Source organism: Pelophylax lessonae (assembly GCF_965119305.1).
Source record: "Pelophylax lessonae genome assembly, chromosome: 4".
NCBI lineage: Eukaryota > Metazoa > Chordata > Amphibia > Anura > Ranidae > Pelophylax > Pelophylax lessonae.
In genome coordinates, this window is record NC_138771.1 from 612836367 (window position 1) to 612858489 (window position 22123).

General features: G+C 41.5%; 1 protein-coding gene across 1 annotated transcript in view; it reads left to right on the forward strand.

Moving 5' to 3' along the window:
* LOC309553571 (A.superbus venom factor 1-like) overlaps nt 1–22123 on the forward strand; it is a 476096-nt gene that overhangs the window by 129121 nt on the left and 324852 nt on the right. The window contains exons 9-11 of the mRNA XM_082254843.1: nt 5784–5904; nt 9530–9645; nt 10423–10575. Coding sequence (XP_082110969.1) covers nt 5784–5904; nt 9530–9645; nt 10423–10575 — 390 coding nt within the window. The remainder of the gene's footprint in view (nt 1–5783; nt 5905–9529; nt 9646–10422; nt 10576–22123) is intronic.

A 22123-nucleotide genomic window follows, 5' to 3' on the forward strand; every position in this document is an offset into this window, starting at 1 on the left:
TTTTTCTTCCTTTACTTTTAGGGAGTTTAGCTTCTTTAACCACTTTACCACTAGAGCATTTTGCTGTCTTACGTCTGGGCCACTTTTTGCGATTCGGCTTTTACTGACAATTGCGCGTTTGTGCGACGCCGTACCCAAACTAAATTGATGTCCTTTTTTTTCCACAAACAGAGCTTTCTTTTGGTGGTATTTGATCACCTGTGCAATTTTTACTTTTTGCGCTATAAACAAAAAAAAGAGCGTTTATTTTGAAAAAATAACAATATTTTTAACATTTTTTTATATGAAATTCCCCCCAAAAAAGATGTAAAAAACAATTTTTTTTAAAATGTTTGGCCAATTTGTTTTCTGCTACCCATGTTTGGTAAAAAAAAATCGCAATAAGCGTATTTTGATTGGTTTGCGCAAAAGTTATTGCGTTTACTAACAAAGGGAAAGATTTCTGTCATTTTTGGTGTTTTTTTTTTTAACGAGTAATGGCGGCGATCTGCGATTTTTTTTGCGGGACTGCGACATTGCGGCGGACAGATCGGACCCTTGACTGACATTTTTGACACTTTTGGGGGTACCAGTGACATTACTGCAGTAATCAGTGCTATATATATGCACTGTTACTGTAAAAATGACACTGGCAGGGAAGGGGTTAATTTTATTGGAGAGGGAGGGGTTAATGTATGCCTGGTGCTTACTGACGTGTGGGGTGGGGAGGGGACTGTGTGAGACAGGGACAGATCGGATGTCCAGCTATGCTGAACAGTCCGATCTGTCACTCCCTGTCACTGAGGAGAGCCGCCCGCTTGTGTTTACACAGGCGGGCGGATCTCCACACTAGATCCCCGACGATCGTGGCAGAGCAGCGGCGATCGCCGCTGCTCCTCCCCTGGCCCGACTCCCGCTGTGAATGAAAACAGCGGGAGCGCCGCCTACAGGGGAGGAGTCTGGCGACGTAGGTCTACGTCGTCAGACGGGAACGAGCCACTTTGCCGCAGTACTATTCAAATACTCAGCGGTAAAGTGGATAAGGAATGCCTGAATCTTACCCTTTCTTTCCCGCTCATTCAGCTGTTCTATCCCTGATCTTACTGAGTACAATGAGCTATAAAACCTTTTGAAACTCTTCCGCTATCTCTTGGGTTGAATACATTAATTCTCCCTTTCCATTTTTTTTTTTTTTTCAATATACCCTGCCAATTTTTTTTTTCTTATTACATTAGCTAGATATTTCACTGGCTTTTTCCCCCATTGATACCTCTCTTTATTTGCTCTATTAAGAATTCTCCTAGTTTCTAACTCCCTGTAGACATTTAATTCCTCTCTTTTCTGGCCTGGCAGATGTTGTACTTCTTTTTCATTACCTTTCTTGTGTTTTTGTTCTAATTCTAATAAATCCCTTAAAGTTTTATTTATGTTGTTCAGTCTCTCTTTCTTTTTTTGAGTCCCTATTGAGATTAAAACACCTCTAATATAGGCTTTGTGTGTTTCCCAAACAGTAGCTATTGATACGTCTTTCGTCAAGTTTAACTCAAAAAAGGACTCAGGTTCCCTTTTTATCTTTTTTCTTCTGTTTCTAAATCTTGTATTAAAGAGACATTTAATCTCCAGCGATTTCCTTTATCCTCTCTTTCTGCCAGTTGTATTACTGTTGTTACAGGCCCATGATCTGACATTGTTATTGCTTCTATAGTTGATTTACCCATATACTCCAACCATCTATGTTCCACCAGAATGTAATCCAACCTTGAGTAGGTTCCTTGCGCTGAGGAATAGAACAAATAGCCCCTCACCTTAGGGTGTTGAATTTGCTAAATGTCTATTAACTGATGTTGATGCAATATTTTTTTTAATTGCTTTGAGGTGTTTCGTCTACATCCTCCCCACATTGGACGAAACATCAAGCTGTGGATCCATAGTGAAATTAAAATCTCCAGCCAAAATTGCTTTGCCCTTTTTAAAATCATTACATTTTCTCAAAATCTGTCCTAAATAAGCCACAGGATTCTTATTTGGACAATAAATATTAGCCAATGTTACTTCAATGCCACATAGTTCACCTTTCAGAAAAATAAATCTACCATCCGGGTCTATCTGTCTCTCTTATTTTAAATCCCGTGCTCTATGCAAATCCAATCGCTACCCCTTTTGCTTTACACGTGGTTGAGTCAGCATAATACCAGACTAGATGTTTTTTTGAGTATAATTTTATCTTTGTGCCATATGATAAATGTGTTTCTTGCAAAAAAAAATATTCCTGTTCTGTAATAGTGAATCTCTTTAAGAAGTTTGTGTCTTTTAAACCGGGCTGTTGAACCCTTTCACGTTATAAGTTAACATTTATAAACATATAAATATGAATAAAATACAATTTTTAACATATATAATTTTTTTAAACTGTTAAATCAATGGGTGGACTTCCACTTTAAAGCAGTATTAAACTCAAAAGAAAACATGTATTATATTGCAGCTTAACAATTCTTAGATGTGACGGCTGTATTAGTTCTTTTTTGTCTTTTTTTTTGCCTTCTTTTCACCTGGTGATTCGGCCAGGAAGTCTGTTTTAGGTGTAATACCGCTTTAAGGCCTTAGGCACACTGGGCTTCAAATACTTCTCTTTTAAGGGCGCTTTACTTTTTTTTCTGCCTCTAAATGCTCCACCATGTTAGACTATGTGTCCATGCACACAGGCATTTACAGGGGTTTACAGGCAAAAAAAAACATCACTTGCATGTCCAGGAGAGGAACGTTTTGGCAGAAAAAAACACTCAACACACCTAAATGTGTGTAAACGCGGCTAAACACTAAGCACATTTATGCGTTTGAGCGTTTATTCATTTCAATGGGAAGAACATTATTTTGGCCAGTGGAATGAATAAACGCCCAACTGCTTGACACACCTAAACAGCTTTAAGTGTGTTTTTTTTACACTGCCTTTCTCATGCCAGCAGAAAAAGCATTCAGAAGAGCTGGGCAAACACCCAGTGTCCATGAGGACCTAATACATTGGTCTGGGGCTTGAGTGAATTAAAATGGGGTTTATGTTTATTTTTATATGTACAATACATATGCACTGTATTACCAAAAGTACTAAAGTACTGGGATGCCTGCCTTTACACACACATGAACTTTAATGGTATCCCAGTCTTAGTCCCTAGGGTTCAATATTGAGTTGCAGCTATAACCACTTCAACTCGTCTGGGAAGGCTTTCCACGAGGTGTAGGAGTGTGTCTATGGCAATGTTTGACACAAAGCAAGGTCCATAAAGACATGGATGAGCGAGTTTGGGGTGGAGAAGCTTAACTCATCTGCAGAGTCCTGACCTCAACCCAACAGAACACCTTTGGGATGAATTAGAGCAGAGACTGCGAGCCAGCCCTTCTCATCCAACATCAGTGCCAGACCTCACAAGTGTGCATCTGGAAGAATGGTCAAACATTCCATAGACACACTTCTATACCTTGTAGACAGTCTTCCAAGAGTTGAAGCTGGTATAGCTGCAAAGGGTGGACCAACTCAATATTAAACCCAATACTTTTGGTAATATAGTGTGTGTGTGTGTATATATATATAAGGTGGGGCCCATGTATATGTTTATGTATGCACAGCATCTACAGTATATGCTCATAACCTCTTTTATTCCAATTTGACCTTTAGAAATGAGTTTGGTGTTTTGATACACTGTTTCACAAATTTTGTCTCATTATTATTTTATGCCTTTTTAATTATAAGTGCATAGTTGAGCCTTGTTTCCATGCCCTATGCATGAAACAGTAGGAATTTGGGGTGCAGGAAAATAACAGCAGGTGCTCTGGACTGATGAGTCAAAATGTTTGGTTGCAGCAGGAAACCATGCATATGGTGAATGCAGACTAAATGTGTATCCCGATCCACTGGGGTACGACCCACACCCCCTCCCTGTTAGAATGGTTTACACACCTCCCTAAAATTGCAATATGGAAGAACTCATTGACCTGACAAAGATTCCTCCTCCAAATTCACATCCTCCTGGGCCTCTTGGTTTCACCTTCAAACCAATGATAAAAAAAAAAACTACTCACAGGTAATACCATTTGAATCTTACTTAGGCCAGTGGCCTTTTCGCCTGAAACAAAATTAACTGAGGGGGGTTCTTAGCAACATTTTGGTATGACTGAGCCTCACCCCTTTAGTAGATGAGAGGGGATGTGGATGGATCTTTGCTGAAGAAAGCTTGTGATGGCCACCCCCTCCCCCTTTTTTTTTTTTACTTATCCTTCTCCTCTTTCTTGCCTCCCCATCTCCTTTCTCTCTCCCCCAAACCCCAACCCCCCCTTTTTTTCTCTTCTTTTTGACTAGTTCAGTATAGCCTCTGACCCAGCCTTTGTCTGGAGCAGTGTTTCTCAAACTTTTTTCATTTGAGGAACCTTTTAAAACTTTACACAGTCTTCAGGCACCCCATTCTAAAATGTAAACAACTATTCTAATAACTTTAAATAATGCAGCAACACCCACATGTAGGACACCCAACATTAAAGATGATTTATTCTTCCAAAGCAAATACACTTTTTCACACTGGTACTGACCAGTACTCCAATGTTTCTCTTCTCCCTCAATCTCTCTCCAACAGTCAGGAAATGTCACACCAGTGCTGAGGGACAGGGGCAAAGGAGGATCAAACAAGGATGCTGTGGAGGCAACAGATATTCTGTTTATCAACAGATGTCTATAAAGTCGTAATGGTGCATAATGAAAACCCATGGCTTTGTGTAACTGAAAGGCAGGCTTGATCCACGTGCTGGCTTGTATACAATTTTTGAATAATTTTTAGGCATTGTGCCAAGGCATCCCTGAGGACACCTCAAGGCACCCCAGGGTACCGGTACACCCTGATTGAAAAAGGCTGGTCTGGAGGGTCTCATTGACCATAGTTTCCAATCTTATCCTTTCCACCAACTGTTCATCCACCACACCCCCCTCAATCTGCATATGTGCCTCCCCACCCCCTTTTATTTATCTCTTTTCATTTTTATAATGTGTGTGTGTATATATATATATATATATATATATATATATATATATATATATATACATTTTTTACTTTTTTGCGGATCCTTCAAATACCTTCCCTATTGACATGCTGGGATTTGCTCAGATGTCAGATGTTAACAAGTAACTGATCAATGATTACTGTTTTCATTAATAATTTCTCTTCGCTCCGTATTCTGTTGTATGGGCATTGATTCTCATGCTGATCATTGTATAACATCAAACATACGACTGAGATGTTTTTGCACTGTATGTAAAACAAACATTCTTTCTTGTTAAGCTCTGGATAAAAAAATAAATAAATAAATGACTATGGCCCCGTTCACATAGGGGCGACGCTACTTTGCACCGCGACCTCCGAGGTCGCGGTGCGAGCAGCGCGCCGCGACCTCAGAGTGGCCGCCACGGACTTCATAACATTGAAGTCTATGGCGGTCGCCTCCTGGTCGCCCCAAAGAAGCTCCGGACCCTTTTTCTAAGTCGGAGTGACTTGTGTCGCTCCTATTAGAACGGGTCCGCAGCTTCCCTATGGGAGGTGACCTACGGCGACCTGTGAGGCGACCAGGTCGCCTCACAGGTCGCCCTAGTGTGAACGGGGACTAACACTTCTATTTCTGAAAGCTTTCTTTTATTTTACAGCATTTTTTTCATGTCTGCCTAAAACTTTTGCACAGTACTGTATATATACACACACATGCACCATAGTTCTTGTCTTCTCTTTTTAATAATACATTCTTTTTTTCCCTCATATTTTATCTCCTAGATCGCAGCTGGAGAAGGCACGGTTACCTTAGAGAGAAAAGATTTTGTGCAGAACTTTAAGAATGTTGATGACATGCTCCAGTTCACCCTTTATATGTCTGTCACAGTGGTTACTGACTCAGGTGAGTAAAGGGACCTTCACAGGGAATCCATTACATGTTAACAATGATATTTTAGTGCTATGTAGACACTGAATGACCTTCTAGCTTTTTATGTATTTGAAACTTCTGGTGGCTCTGTCTTTGTAAATCATTTTGCCTCTCCCCACTGAGCCCATTGCAAGAATATTTCACCCTTGATGGTAAATTCTACAGTTGCAAATTAACTTTCCACTAGAAAAGCCAGCGGCGTTAGCGTGACTCATTTTGCTATACACAGTCCTTGATTGGAAACGGAGGCGAATAGCATTTGATAGTTAGGGTTCCTTGAATAATCATCAAAATCAGTTCTTTGAATGACATTTAGAAAGAGATCTTCTAAACAAATGTAACAGTAAATGTACCAAAAATGCAATTGCGCTCCAACAACGGACTCTCTGGAAAGTGCACTGTGGGCCTTTCCAGAATGTGGACAACCTAGAGGCAGTATAGGAATCTTAATAGACAAATGTGTTTCGTTTTATCTTGTTTTTTCTATAGAATTTTCGGAGATTCGGATGTATCTGAATCTCCGAATGAACATAGTAACAAATGACAATGAATTTGCTCAGGAACTGGGGTTAGCTATCATCAAGCATTATCCCTAGACCAAAAAGTTTCATACTCATCCACACTTCTATTGATCCCTCAATACTTACTCCACTGAAGACAGAGACTGGGATCCCCCCCCCTCCTCCTGCCCTGTACCCCTCCTCTCCTCCCTTCTCTCCACCCTCCCCCTCTCTCCTCTCCTTTCCTCCCGTGACTCCCCACACTCTTCACCATTTCTTCTCCTCTATTGTAATTTTCCCTTTAGCCTTATATGATGCTCCCATCATGGGAGAGGATAAGCTACCCACGTCCAGCTAGATGTGGGGGGCGGACCCCCTCTCCGGTCAGGGAGCTGCGACATACAGCAGACTATACTATCCCACTTAAATGAGTCTTGTTAACACCCCTTCATTTATTACGTATCTCTTCTTACTCCGAACTGATAGCGATATTAGATGAATCATACTGATAAGATCCCTTGGGAAACCTATACGCCTACTCACAGATACCTACCCTCCATTATCTCTGTTATGTATCACTTAACCCTGACCCCTTCAAGATTTAAAGACATTCATTTGAGTAGACCTTTTCCCTACATTTTTCAATTTTTAATTTGATCTAATAAGATCTAGTATTTGCTCTTAAACTATGCTACATCACGTATTGTTATTGCTTTTTGATTCATACAGTTTTCTTGATGTTAGAATGTGATTGAAACCTCATCACACTTGTTAACACAGACGTTACTTTGAATTTGCTGTATGTAAGTTCTTTTTTCCTTATGTTAATCCTCAATAAAGATATTTTGGAAAAAAAAATGACAATGAATTAAAAAAAAAATGCATAATAAATTACCGAACGATTTGGATGACCACCTATGATGCCATAGTAGTTTTGGCCCTTGGGGAAATTAATAAAAAAATCAAATGAGTGTATTAATTCAGATAACGAATGGATCCGAATTCCGCTGCATACAGTAATTCAAAGGCACATGACACCAGTCGATATTGTTCAATCAACCCATGCCATTTCTCTTGGTGGGTTGTACTAGCATCTGAAAATATTGAATCCTTCCAATTCAAATCCATCTGATTTGGTAATATATTAAATATTTAACAATCTTCCGTAAAAATTGAATCCACCGGGACTAACGAAATATAGGAAATGAATGCTGAAGATATGAAAAGAATTCCGAAAATGAATCGGGTCAACATAACGAACATGGCGAAAAGAAATTCTACGATGTACGGATGCATCCAAACTAAATGAAAATATCCAACATGCACATGTTCAATTCTTAAGCTGGCCATAACCTAGTAGAATTTTGGATAAGTTCACCTGTTTTTAGAGCGGAACATGCAACATGTTCCCAATTCTGTAACCGCTACCCGATTATTCGACCATGCAACCACTAAAGCTGACCTTACACCTGTAGAATTTCATTAGAAAATTGTCGGTCTCAGGACATGCGTTCAATTATCTAAAAGTTAAAGGGGGCACTTAGATAATAGTTTTTGACCAGAGTGAGTAAAAAAAAAAAAAAAAATCGTAGAACAAGTATGGAAAATTGTTGTTGAATCTAATGGAAACTAACAAGTTTCTAATCCTTGAATTTGCTCCTGGACCAGAAAAGCGACTAGTCTTATGCCCATGCACTTGTCAAGATCCAGAAGTAGAACATTCATTCTATGAAAATCAATGCACTCAATGGTAGAAAACCACATTTAATATTAGTCGAGTCCATGAAGGCACCACTGAATGGTTGGACGGGTCATCTCTACATTTCTTGCCTGAGCATTGGAAGGAAATTCTACATGTATAAAGCCAACATTAGATCAGTATTTATATTTGACAATATAATAAACCTTATCAGTGCACCTAATTTCAATCTGGTCTCTTCTATCTGCAACTCTCATATTGTAAACCCTCAAGTTCTGTAAAGAAGTTCTGTAGGCAACATAACACACAAAATTACCTGCAAACTCTTTTACAGGCAGTCCAGAGTTTCCAGTACCATCAAACTACACAAAAATAGCCCTTGAAAACCATTTTGCGACCCAAGAGGACAAATGCACTTTTAACATTATATAAGGACCTAAAATAGCTCAAAGGCAGCCAATTCCCCAAACCAAACAAGATATTATAGACCTGTAAACATTAATAAAAACAATTAACAACAGGAACGTATGGATATTGAAGACCTCCAACATATTAAGCAGTACCTATTTTATATGTATGAATTTAGCACCTTAAATTTATGATCAGTGTAAGTATGGATGTCGCTATTTAAGGCACTTAGAGTTGATTAAAATATGCTGTTGGATGTGTGTTTGGTCTACTGAGTCTTAAAATATTTTAGGCAGTTGTTTAGGCAGCAAATTAAGGCTATGTAGAGTTCATACATACTGTATATCAGAAGACATTGATGAGACTCCTGGACATTTAGATTTAGAAAAAAAAAAAAACATTTAAGTGTCTCCATACAGAGTTGAATATAGCATGAATGAAAGCCAACATTTTTATTTGACAGTGAGAAGAATTATAATATCTGACAGGTTTTATTTGTTTGCTAGCTTCAAAAGAATCCCCTTAAGGGGAAAATAACAACACACATCTAGGGTCCTCACTTCAATGCCAAACTATAATAATGGATTCAACAATGAGCGTTAGGTATCCCTCAAAACATGATCATGTGCCTTGGCACTGTCAAAACATACACAAAAAAAGAGATATATTTTTATTTATCAGTATTCCCATAGCTGCATCCCAAAACTATAACTATATATACGTATAAATAAATAAAAATAGCTTTATTTGTTGTCTGCAACCCACGAGAAGAGACTTCCTTCACCTCCTGTTTGGGCACCATAACAAAAAAAGAAGGGAAAACCTTTCCCCGTTACACCCAAAACAAATAATGTTATAGTTGGAAACATTGACTGCATGAAATGATTATTTTCTAAGTAAGAAAAAGCATTGTAGCTGTTTCAAATATGTTATATTTATCTGTTCTTTTTTAGTAATGTGACTTTAAACACCTGTTCCTCCTCTCTTCCAGGCAGTGAAATGGTGGAAGCCGAATTAGAAAATATTCATATTGTGAAATCTCCCTATAAAATCCTGTTCACTAAAACGTCCAAGTATTTCAAGCCTGGAATGCCCTTTGAACTTATGGTAAGAATGGCGTGCAGATTATCTAAAATATGTTGATAACATGTAGAAAATGAAATGTCTGGAATTTATAAATAGGCATAAATAGCTTCTAATGAGTTGATCTGACCCACAAACACAGCTTTACTGCAGGAGGAATTATGGATTAGTGTTATGATTCAAACAGATCACCAAACATAAAGTGATGCTGTACACCTACCTGATATCACTCAACATTTGGGAATCACATAGTGCTCATTACATTTTTAAGGGATAAAAGTACAATATATGTCAAATTTAATTCACTGATTATATTAGAGAAATCAGCTTTCAGTGAGTACATTGGCTAATATTTCCCTTTCCCTTTCCATTCTTTTCCCTTTCCTTTTCTTTATTTTCCTATTCCCTTTTCCTTTCCCTTTGCTCTCCTATGCTTTCCCTTTCCCTTTAATTTTTCCTTTTCCTTTCTTTTCTGTTTCCCTTTCCTTTTCTTTCTTTTTCCTTTCCCTTTCTCTTTTCCATTTTCATTTCTTAGCCTTTTCCTTTCTTTCTTTTCCCCTTTCCCTTCACTTTTTTATTTTCCTTTTTCTTTCCTTCACGTTGGTGTGTCAGTTGCAGCCCCAAAATCTTGTAGTGAAAGTCGCTCTGAAAATTTCATAAAAGGAAAACATGCCAATTTTGTAAGATTTTAAGAAAACTGAGCAAAAAATCTTTTTTTTTTTCACCGGGAAGGGGGTGCCTTTCGAAAAATGTTGCACCACAGAATCTAAGGCTTGCTCTGCGTTCTTTCCTATTCCTCAGGTGTTTGTCACAAACCCCGATGGTTCTCCAGCTAAACAGATCAGGGTGGTGGCGCAACCAGGTGGCGCAAACGTTGAAGGTTTGACTGGATCTGAGGGAACATCTCGACTAATCTTGAACACAGCTGCTAATATCAACCGCCTGCCAATAACTGTGAGTGACCCTCTGTACCTTTCTGCTCTGAAAGGAGGTCTCCTATTGTCTGCTGCAATCTCTGGTCATCTCTACTTTATGTGATTGCTATCCCCATCTGTTAAATTTGAAGGTAGCTGATAACATTCATCTAGTGGACATGACTACTACCATAATGTTTTATGGAACATCTACCTTTTTCTGTGTTGTTCATTCGGTTTTTTCCATTAAATTTTTTTCTCTGACCTTTTATCGTGGATATTTCTGAAAGAAATATCATATGTGATGACAGTCATTTTAAGGGGGCTGTACATAAGGTGCACAAATGTTGGAGTATTGATTTGTAAGGAGATTATAAAAGCACCTCTAGTGGTCTTTCCTGAAATGCCAGCATTCTGTAATAATTCCTTGCAGCATGTCCCCAGTATTTAATCATGTCTATAGCATGTAAAATAAAATAGTGCAGCGCTCAAATATGAAGGTACAAATAAATATACACTAAAAATTGTTAATAAACAAAGTCCAATGATATTGAAAAACTTGAGAAGACCAGTCCCACACAGGAAAAAAATTGCTGACTTGTGACAGTAACAGATCCAACACGAATAGAAAATGTAGTCACCAGATGGCATGGACCCAAAATACCATACAGCAATTGGGTCATGCAGGCTGAAAGTGAAGATCTCCCTGGAACCAGCTGGTAAAGGCTTTCACAGATTCTCTGACAGGTATTGGAGGCTCCTCAAGGATGGTCCACGCGAAATCCCCACTCCAGAATGTATGTGGTGGGATAAACCATAGCGTGATACCGTTTTAAATGATTTATTTAAATAAAGAAATGCACTTACAATGAGTCAGATGGTAAGGAGCATTCAATACAGTTCGACACTCTTGACAATCCTAACGCGTTTCATTACACATAACATTTTCAAAGGAATTAGCCTGGTGCCTGAATCAACATACCTTGTATTTATATAGATGTAGAGGAACAGCTGATGAGGTTCAAAATTAATGACACACCGTGCCATTGCAACATGGCGCCGGGGTGCGGGTCAAGCCTCCTTTTGGTTCATCAATTAGGGGCGTCTGCGTCATCCAGGATCCAATCAGCACAGATGTTATAATAACAAATGAGGATGGCCCGCTGTACTATTAAAATGCAGAGCTGGCATGCGGATCAAACCTCCATCTGATGTCCAAAACGGGGAGGCCGCTACGTCACCGGAAGTGACGCTACCAACGACCCGCCTCCACTTTCCATTGGGGAATGAATGAAAACATCATACGTCTTCTCCGGTCACGCCGGAAATGACGTAATCGTGTCACCGGAAGTGACCACGCGGATGTATTCAAGCCTCACTATCAAAACCCGGAAATACCGGTAATAAACAGCCAGTCACAGGGAAAATAAACCAAAAAGTAGTGTTGCGCCAGTCATGTGCATACATAGTGTAATAAAACTCAAAATCAGTGATTTTTGGTTTGACGTTATTTTTTACCTTACAACAATGAGGAGTTGCGATGGGAGCGAAATTCGCTCCGAGCTTGGCGAATTTATTCATGGCCAAGTGGGAGGAGAATGTCTTCTACCCCCAGGCTAGGTCCGAGCTCACCCTTTGGGTTCGGTACATAGACGACATCCTCCTCCTATGGAAGGGTGACATGACATCTCTTGATTCATTCATGAGTTTTTTGAACCAGAATGATACGGGTATCCAATTATCCTATGAAGCGAGTGATAGAAATATCCACTTTTTAGATCTAGAGATCTTCCTTACCAACAACCAGATAACCACTAAGACCTATTTCAAAAGTACGGATCGCAACTCGTACCTCCCTACAGATAGTTGCCACCATAAGAGTTGGCTGAGTTCAATACCCAAAAGCCAATTTACTCGGCTTAAGCGGAATAGCACCCTTAATGAAGACTTCCTTAAACAATCTGAGATCCTTAAAAATAGATTTATAGTCAAAGGATACAAATCCATGGATTTGGAGGCAGAAATCCAAAAAGTTTCTCAGATTGAAAGGTCCTCTTTATCATCAGACTCACAAAGACGGGGCAATTCTGACTATGCCAAGTGGTCTTTTATCACTGAATTTTCTTTACAGCACAAATCCATTAAGAGTATATCAGTAAACATTGGGATATTCTGAGAAATGACAAGATTTTGCAATCTGTCCTTCCAGAGCGGGCTATGATTACCTTTAGGGGGGCTCCATCCCTAAGAGGCCAATTGGCCCCCAATGTTATTAACCCACCCGTGAAACCGACTTTTTTCCATAATTTTATTGGTTTCTTTCCGTGCAGAAAATGTAGAGTCTGCAAACTGAATGCAGATTCTAGGAGGAAGTTCTTGACTTTTCAGTCCAATACCACTAATGGGATATACCATGTCAAATTTTTTGCTACTTGTACTAGCACACATGTAGTTTATATGATCACTTGTCCATGCAAAAAACAATACATTGGCCGGACCATCAGAACTTTCACCGTCCGTGTAAACTAACATATTTCTAATATCATTGCCGGAAAAACCAATCATAGTGTCCCAACGCACTATTTATGTTATCATAATAAAGATCCTAGGGGTACCACTTTTCAAGTCATTGATAGATTTATAGTTCCGTGGAGAGGAGGGTCAGGCAAACGTGGAGTTTCTCGTTTAGAGACTTATTGGATTTACACTCTACAGACATATGCATCGCACGGTTTAAATGTTGAGTGGGACATCAATGCCTTCATTAGTGCCTCGTGAATATACATTTATGTTCCCGTCTACATTTATCCCATTTTATAGAAATGGACAGCTATCAACTATTAGAGTTGTTTTGTCGCATTTTCTCTCTCTGTTCCTATTATCTATATTTACATATGATTATCCTTTGCCAATGAGGTTCACCTTTTTAGATTTTTAGATTCATGATTTTTACATTTTTATCTTTGTATGGTTCAAAGGGGTTTTTTTTTTTTTTTTTTAAAGGGAGTTTTTAATTACCTTTAAATTACCTTATTTAATGGAATTAACCATATTTTCCATTGTTCCCTGTTCGTTATCTTACAATCTTTATTGATTTTAACATGTATCTCAATGCGTACGTTTATGGTTAATGGATTTCTATTTAAATATTTATATTATTTATATGCAGTCTACATTTACAGTCCATCCAGTCGCTTATATGGTGGAAGCTATAGGATTTTTATCTCTGTGGAGATGTCTGTATAATTGCTTTTCCCTGTGACTGGCTTGTCAGAATATTTATACTGCTCTGAATATAACAGTGTCTATTTATGTCAATAAGCAAAGTTCTGTGAGGTAGGAGAATCTCCACTTATTTCCACAAATCAATATGTAGCAAATTATTTTTATCGATTAATTTCTTTTTAAAAGCATATACCAATCTTAGTGAAAACAGTCTACAGTATGGAATATATAAGAATATTTATTCACAAGACATGTATTCACAATAAATGATCAGACTTGAGATGACACAAAAAGATAACTTTACATAACGATACAAACTTCAAACAATGAATGCAATGTGATTTGTAGCTCAATAATGAAAGTAAAAATAAAGCAAGATTATGTTTTCCCCAGATGTAGTAGAAACCATATTAAAATGTTTTATATAATCAGACCACAATTGTCTGCGAATTGCGAAGTCCGACAGTCACTCCACTGCAGATGGAGCGAGAATAGGCCATGCAAAACGTGAGACTAATACGCCAATATGCGCTAAATCTGATCTTAATAAAAATGTTATAAAAAGCAAAAATCAGCTCTTAGAAAAAAATCTACATATGGTTAATACGGCTGGGATTGTAATCTTTTACCCTTAAATATGCAATGTAAAACATTTAAGGAAGTACAAAAACAATATTGAAGAATAATCAAATAATTAGCAAGGTATATTTACCATACTTAAGATGGCTGCCTTCCCAAGATGGTGGCCAGGTTGGAAGGAGTTTTGTTTGGCGTCCTTCCAAGTTTCAGATACATGATGGAGTAAAATGGAGTTTGTATAGATGAGTCTATGCATGGCTGTAGTAGCATGTGTGTTGTGTGTGTGATGTATGTTGGGCAATGTGCTGTGTCTCTCTCTCATCTGGGTTCTCCTTTTTATATGGTATAGAACAAAGGACTATTAAAATTACCATAAGTTAAACCCAGAGGGAGTAACATTATCCCCATTGGTTGGGACATCTTATTCATTAACTGGTGAGGTCTTAGGGTGACACCTCTTGGTTGACTAGTATGATAAAATTAAATGATGATTTCTCCATTTAAGACTATCATAAAACAACACAATAATTTATCCATACTCTCATCTATTACATGTCCATTTAATATATCCATTATGTATCTAAGTAAAGATTAAATCTGGTAACAGCATTTTTAATATTATTAATATATATATATATCTATATTGATAAAACCCAAGTGTCCCTGCGTCCGCTTTCCCTGTGTCCGTGGAAATGCGCTACTGCGCATGTGACCCAGGACAGCCGTTGGGAGAGACACTTGGGTTTTATTAATATAGATTAGTGAAGAATGGTGACCGCCCAGTGTGTGAGCTCAGCCCCTCCTCCTCCCCTTACACAACACATCTTCCTGTCATTGTATCACCCACAGGGGGCCGCATGTGGCCCGCACGATCGTGACGTCCGCCCCCCCTCCCCGTGCCGCTGTGTCATAAGGAGCCGATGGCTCCGTCCTGACACTGAGTCTCCGAAAAGGGTGGACCCGAGGCGCAGAGCAGTGTGCCTCGAGCCCGCTCATTTGTCCCGCTCATTCACGGATCCTCCTCCTTCTCCGCCAATGGCGAGGAGGAGGCGGGACACGGGAGGACTCGAAGAGATGGTGGGGACTGCAGAGAGGAAGCCGCCGCTACAACAGGTAAGTAAAGTGCACTGGTCTGGGGGGCTTGGCACGCTGTTCACTCTGCATTGTAAGGGGGCACACTGTTCACTCTGCATTGTGGTCAGTCTGCATTGAAGGGGGCACGCTGTGGTCAGTCTGCATTGAAGGGGGCACGCAGTGGTTAGTCTGCATTGAAGGGGGCATGCAGTGGTCAGTCTGCATTGAAGGGGGCACACAGTGGTCAGTCTGCATTATAAGGGGGCACGCTTTGGTCAGTCTGCATTGTAAGGGGGCACGCATTGGTCAGTCTGCATTGTAAGGGGGCACGCAGTGGTCAGTCTGCATTGTAAGGGGGCACGCAGTGGTCAGTCATTGTAAGGGGGCACGCTGTGGTCAGTCTGCATTGTAAGGGGGCACACAGTGGTCAGTCTGCATTGTAAAGGGGGCACGCAGTGGTCAGTCTGCATTGAAAGGGGGCACGCAGTGGTCAGTCTGCATTGTAAGGGGGCACGCAGTGGTCAGTCTGCATTGAAAGGGGGCACGCTTTGGTCAGTCTGCATTGAAAGGGGGCACGCTGTGGTCAGTCTGCATTGTAAGGGGGCACGCAGTGGTCAGTCTGCATTGAAAGGGGGCACGCAGTGGTCAGTCTGCATTGTAAGGGGGCACGCAGTAGGCAGTCTGCATTGAAGGGGGCACACTTTGGTCAGTCTGCATTGTAAGGGGGCACGCTGTGGTCAGTCTGCATTGTAAAGGGGGCACGCAGTGGTCAGTCTGCATTGTAAGGGGGCACGCATTGGTCAGTCTGCATTGTAAGGGGGTACGCTGTGGTCAGTCTGCATTGTAAGGGGGCACGCAGTGGTAAGTCTGCATTGAAGGGGGCACGCTGTGGTCTGTCTGCATTGTAAGGGGGCATGCTGTGGTCAGTCTGCATTGAAAGGGGGCACGCTGTGGTCAGTCTGCATTGAAAGGGGGCATGCTGTGGTCTCTCTGCATTGAAAGGGGGCATGCTGTGGTCTCTCTGCATTGAAAGGGGGCACGCTGTGGTCTCTCTGCATTAAAAGGGGGCACACTGTGGTCTCTCTGCATTGAAAGGGGGCACGCTGTGGTCTCTCTGCATTGTAAGGGGGCACGCTGTGGTCAGTCTGCATTGTAAGGGGGCACGCAGTGGTCAGTCTGCATTGTAAGGGGGCACGCAGTGGTCAGTCTGCATTGTAAGGGGGCACGCAGTGGTCAGTCTGCATTGAAAGGGGGCACGCTGTGGTCTCTCTGCATTGAAAGGGGGCACGCTGTGGTCAGTCTGCATTGAAAGGGGGCACGCTGTGGTCTCTCTGCATTGAAAGGGGGCACGCTGTGGTCTCTCTGCATTGAAAGAGGGCACGCTGTGGTCAAATATAACAGGCTAATTTTTAAGTTGATTATTTTGTACAACCCCCGAATGATGTTACAAAAATCCAAATGGCCCTTGGCAGAAAAAAGGCTCCCCACCCCTGACCCAGGAGAAGGCAACTCCGTCCCACCTCAGCCCCGCCTCCTGTCAGTGAGCTGTTCGTAATTCCGGACCCGTGTCCGGAGGGAGGTGGAGTAATGGGGGTGCAGAGTGTTGGAGATACAGAGAGGTGGAGTAATGGGGGTGCAGAGTGTTGGGAGATGCAGAGAGGTGGAGTAATGGGGGTGCAGAGTGTTGGAGATGCAGAGAGGTGGAGTAATGGGGGTGCAAAGTTTTGGAGATACAGAGAGGTGGAGTAATGGGGGTGCAGAGTGTTGGAGATGCAGAGAAGTGGAGTGATGGGGGTGCAAAGTGTTGGAGAAGCAGAAAGGTGGAGTAATGGGGGTGCAGAGTATTGGAATAGCAGAGAGGTGGAGTAATGGGGGTGCAGAGTATTGGAGATGCAGAGAGGTAGAGTAAAAGGGGTGCAGGGAGGTGGAGTAATTGGGGTGCATAGAGGTGGAGTAATGGGGGTGCAAAGTGTTGGAGAAGTGGAAAGGTGGAGTAATGGGGGTGCAGAGTATTTGAATAGCAGAGAGGTGGAGTAATGGGGGTCTCTGCACCCCCATTACTCCAGCTCTCTGCATCTCCAACACTCTGCCCTCCCATTACTCCACCTTTCCGCTTCTCCAACACTCAGCACCCCCATTACTCCACCTCTCTGCATCTCCAAAACTCTGCACCCCCATTACTCCACCTCTCTGTATCTCCAATACCCCAACACTCTGAACCCCCAATACAACACTTTTCACCCCCATTACCTCACGTCTCTGCACCCCATTACACCAATACAAAACTTTACACCCCCTGCCCCTCCTATTACACCTCATTCCCCAATATGCTGTCTCTGTACCCAATTACATCTCACTCTGTCCCTCCACCCCCAATACTCTGCACCCTATTCCTCTCCTGACATAAATCACCCCCTGCTGGTCACATCTAGGCTGTTCCCATCTGCAGGGTTTGGGATAAATGGTCAGAGGCCATGAAATAAAGCAGAGTGGTCACATGAGTTAACAATCAGTAGAAATGTGTGATTAGTGAAGAATGGTGACCGCCCTGTGTGTGAGCTCAGCCCCTCCTCCTCCCCGTACACCACACACCTTCCTGTCATTGTATCACCCAGGATATGGCAACGCCGTCCCACCTCAGCCCCGCCTCCTGTCAGATGTTCGTAAGTCTTAAAATTTCATCGGAGCTGGAAAATGTCTTGTGCGCATATCAGTAAAACTTTTCTTTAGGAAGAATATGAAACAACTTTAATATAGAAGGTTTACATACATATCTATGTATGTTATTCATGTATATATTTAATTGTTAATATCCTTTTACACATAGGATTATAATATATCTATAAATCTTATTTTTAAATAGGTCTAAACACAGAAAATACCGACTTGTATTTTATGGTCCCACACACAGATAATATTACCTTGGTATAGCTTCAGCTAGACTTTATCTAAATAAGGTCAACAGGCTATCTATTTATTTAACAGCATGTCTGTGTAAACCTTTTAAACATCTCCTGAATAGACACTTTTTGTTAAAGGGAGATTTGAACTTTTAACAACCTTTAACAAAATGGATGCCACTGCTCAACATTTCTATATAGAACAAAATATAACATTTCCATTTTTCTCTTATTTAACCACTTGCCTACAGTGCACTTTCACCCCCTTCGTGCCCAGACCGATTTTCAGCTTTCAGCGCTCTCACACTTTGACTGAGAATTACTCAGTCATGCAACACTGTACCCATACAAAAATTGTGTCCTTTTTTTCACACAAATAGAGCTTTCCTTTGATGGTATTTGATCAATACTGGGTTTTTTATTTTTTGTGCTATAAATAAAAAAAGACTGAAAATATTGTGAAAAAACGCATTTTTCTTTGTTGCTGTCATAAAATTTTGAAAATTAGTCATTTTTCTTCACAAATTTTGGCCAAAATTTATACTGCTACTTATCTTTGGTAAAAATAACCCAAGTAAGTGTATATTATTTGGTCTTTGTGAAAGTTATAGAGTCCACAAGCTATGGTGCAAATCATTGAAAATTGATCACACCTGATGTACTGAAGGCCTATCTCATTTCTTGAGACACTTTTTTTTTTTTTTTACAAATTGCCGTATTAACAGGTTATTTCTCTCATACAGCACATGTATACTTGCAACTACACCCCAAATAACATTCTACTACTCCTCCTGAGTATGGCAATACCACATGTGTGAGACTTTTTCACAGCCTGGCCACATACAGAGGCCTAACATCCAAGTAGCAGCGTCCGGCATTCTAGGAGCATAAATTACACATATAATTTCCTGACAACCTATCGCACTTTTGAAGGCCCTGGAGCACCAGGACAATGGAAACCCCCATAAAATGACCCATTTTGGAAAGCAAACAGCCCAACCTATAATTTTTGAGGCATAATGAGTCTTTTGAATATGTCATTTTTTTCCACAAGTTTTTGGAAAATGTGGAAAGAAAATGAAAACACATTTTTTTTTACACAAAGCTGTCCATTTATGCAATATTTCTAACACATAGCATGTACATAGCAAAAATTGCACCCCAAAATACATTCTGCTATTCCTCTTGAGTATGGCGATACCACATGTGTAACACTTTTTCACAGCCTGGCCACATACATAGGCCTAACATCCAAGTAGTGCTTTACACAAAGTTGTCCATTTATCCACTTTAAGACTGGGCCTATTTTTGACACTTGGTGTTTACAAGCTAAAATTTTTTTTTTGCTAGAAAACTACTTGGAACCCCCAAACATTATATATTTTTTTTTAGCAGAGACCCTAGAGAATAAAATGGAGATCGTTGCAATATTTTTTATCACACCATATTTGCGCAGCAGTCTTCCAAATGCGATTTTTTTTAAAAAAAATTCACTTTTTTGAACTAAAAAATAAGAAAACAGTAAATTTAGCCCAATTTTTTTTCCATAATGTGAAAGATAATGTTACGCCGAGTAATTAGATACCCAACATGTCATGCTTCAAAATTGCGCATGCTCACAGAATGGCGCCAAACATTGGTACTTAAAAATCCCCATAGGCAACATTTTAAAAATGTCTGCAGGTTACTAGCTTAGAGTTACAGAGGAGGTCTAGGGCTCAAATTATTGCTCTCGCTCTAATGATCGCGGAGAAACCTCACATGTATGGTTTGAACACCGTTTACATATGTGGGCGGGACTTGCGTATGCGTTTGCTTCTGCGCGCGAGCTAACGGGGACAGGGCGCTTTAAATTTTTTTTTTCCTATATATTTTATTTATTATTTTTTTATTTTTACACAGTTTAAAAAAAAAAATGTTTTGATCATTTTTATTCCTATTACAAGGAATGTAAACATCCCTTGTAATAGAAATAGGCATGACAGGTCCTCTTTATTGTGAGATCTGGGGTCAAAAAGACCTCACACCTCACAACTACACTAAAAAAGAAAAAAAAATTGTTGAAAGAGGAAAAAAAAAAGCAAAAAAAAAAGCGGCCCTTTAAACCGGTTGCTAGGCAACGTCTTTTGACGTAGCTCCAGTCCTCCAAGACCATAGAGTCGAGTGAGGGCCATCTTGCCCTCACTCGACTTCCTGTCTCTGAGGATCTGGGACCGGATAGTTTTCCCCGCTGCCGGCGGGTCCGGTAAGCTGGGAAAACGCCTGGGACGCGGCAGGAGGGGGGGGCACCTCTTCCCCTGCACCGTAAGGGTAATTCCGCGGCCAATGCGCCACTGGGACTACCCTTATCTGAAAGCCGACCGCCCGCCGTTTCAAAAAATACCAGGGTTATGGGGGCTATCTGCTGCCATAACCCCAGTATTTCGCTTTCAATGGCCGACGCATATAGTCGTTAGGCGGTCAGTAAGTGATTGCATGTATATGGCAAACAGGTGACGATGACTGATGGGGTGACAGGTGACGATGACTGATGGGGTGACAGGTGACAATGACTGATGGGGTGACAGGTGACGATGACTGATGGGGTGACAGGTGACGATGATTGATGAGGTGACAGGTTATGATGATTGATGAGGTGACAGGTGACACTGATTGATGGGGTGACAGATGACAATCACTGACGGGGTGACATGTGACGATGATTGATGGGGTGACAAGTGACGATCACTGATGGGGTGTCAAGTGACGATGATTGATAGGGTGACAGATGACGATGACTGATGGGGTGACAGGTGACGATGACTGATGGGGTGACAGGTGACGGTGATTGATGGGGTGACAGGTGACGGGCGATGGTCACTGATAGGTGACAGGTGACGGGCGATGGTCACCGATGGGTGACAGGTGATGGGCGATGGTGCACGGCGGTACTGATGGCAGTCTCTGGTGACCGGTGAACTTTAGGCTATTTCCACATGTGAGCGTAGCGATCGCGGGCAGAATCACTGCGATTCTGCCCGCGATCCAGAAATCATTGCAAATCGCGGGGCGCCTGTGCGTTGCCTGTGATTTGCAATAGCACCCCAAACGCTGTGCGATGTTGCTGCGATTTCCACCTGCCGAATCGCGGTAACATCACGCAAACAACGCATGACGCCCCAAAGAAGCTCTTGTACCTTTTTTGGGCGTCATGCGTTGTTTGCGCAATGTTACCGCGATTCGGCAGGTGGAAATCGCAGCAACATCGCACAGCGTTTGGGGTGCTATTGCAAATCACAGGCAACGCACAGGCGCCCCGCGATTTGCAATGATTTGTCAGTGACTGTTTACTACCGCCGGTGACAGCTGTGTTCCTACGGAACACAGTGCCACCTACATTACCGCTCTGCGCGCTCCCGATCGCGCATGCGCGGTCATCTCCCAGGCGCCTCCATTGTGATCGGCTGTGTCATTGGAACACAGCCGATCACGTGGGAAAAAGCCACGCCCATTGGCTGTTTCCCCCCTGCCGGTGACGGGGGGTGTCCCGGGGACACCCCGACACCGGCAGTGCAGGGCGGCGCGCACGCGATCGCGCGCCTGCCCTGCTATTCTGGGATCACGTCATATGACGTCTTCCCAGAATAATGGTCGCACCGCTCCACCGTCAATTGACGGCGGGCGGCAAGTGGTTAATCTCCCCAAATAAGCCTGACAGGCTGTTTATTACCGGTATTTCCGGGTTTTGATAATGAGGCTTGAATACATCCACGTGGTCACTTCCGGTGACGTGATTACGTCATTTCCGGCGTGACCGGAGAAGACGTATGA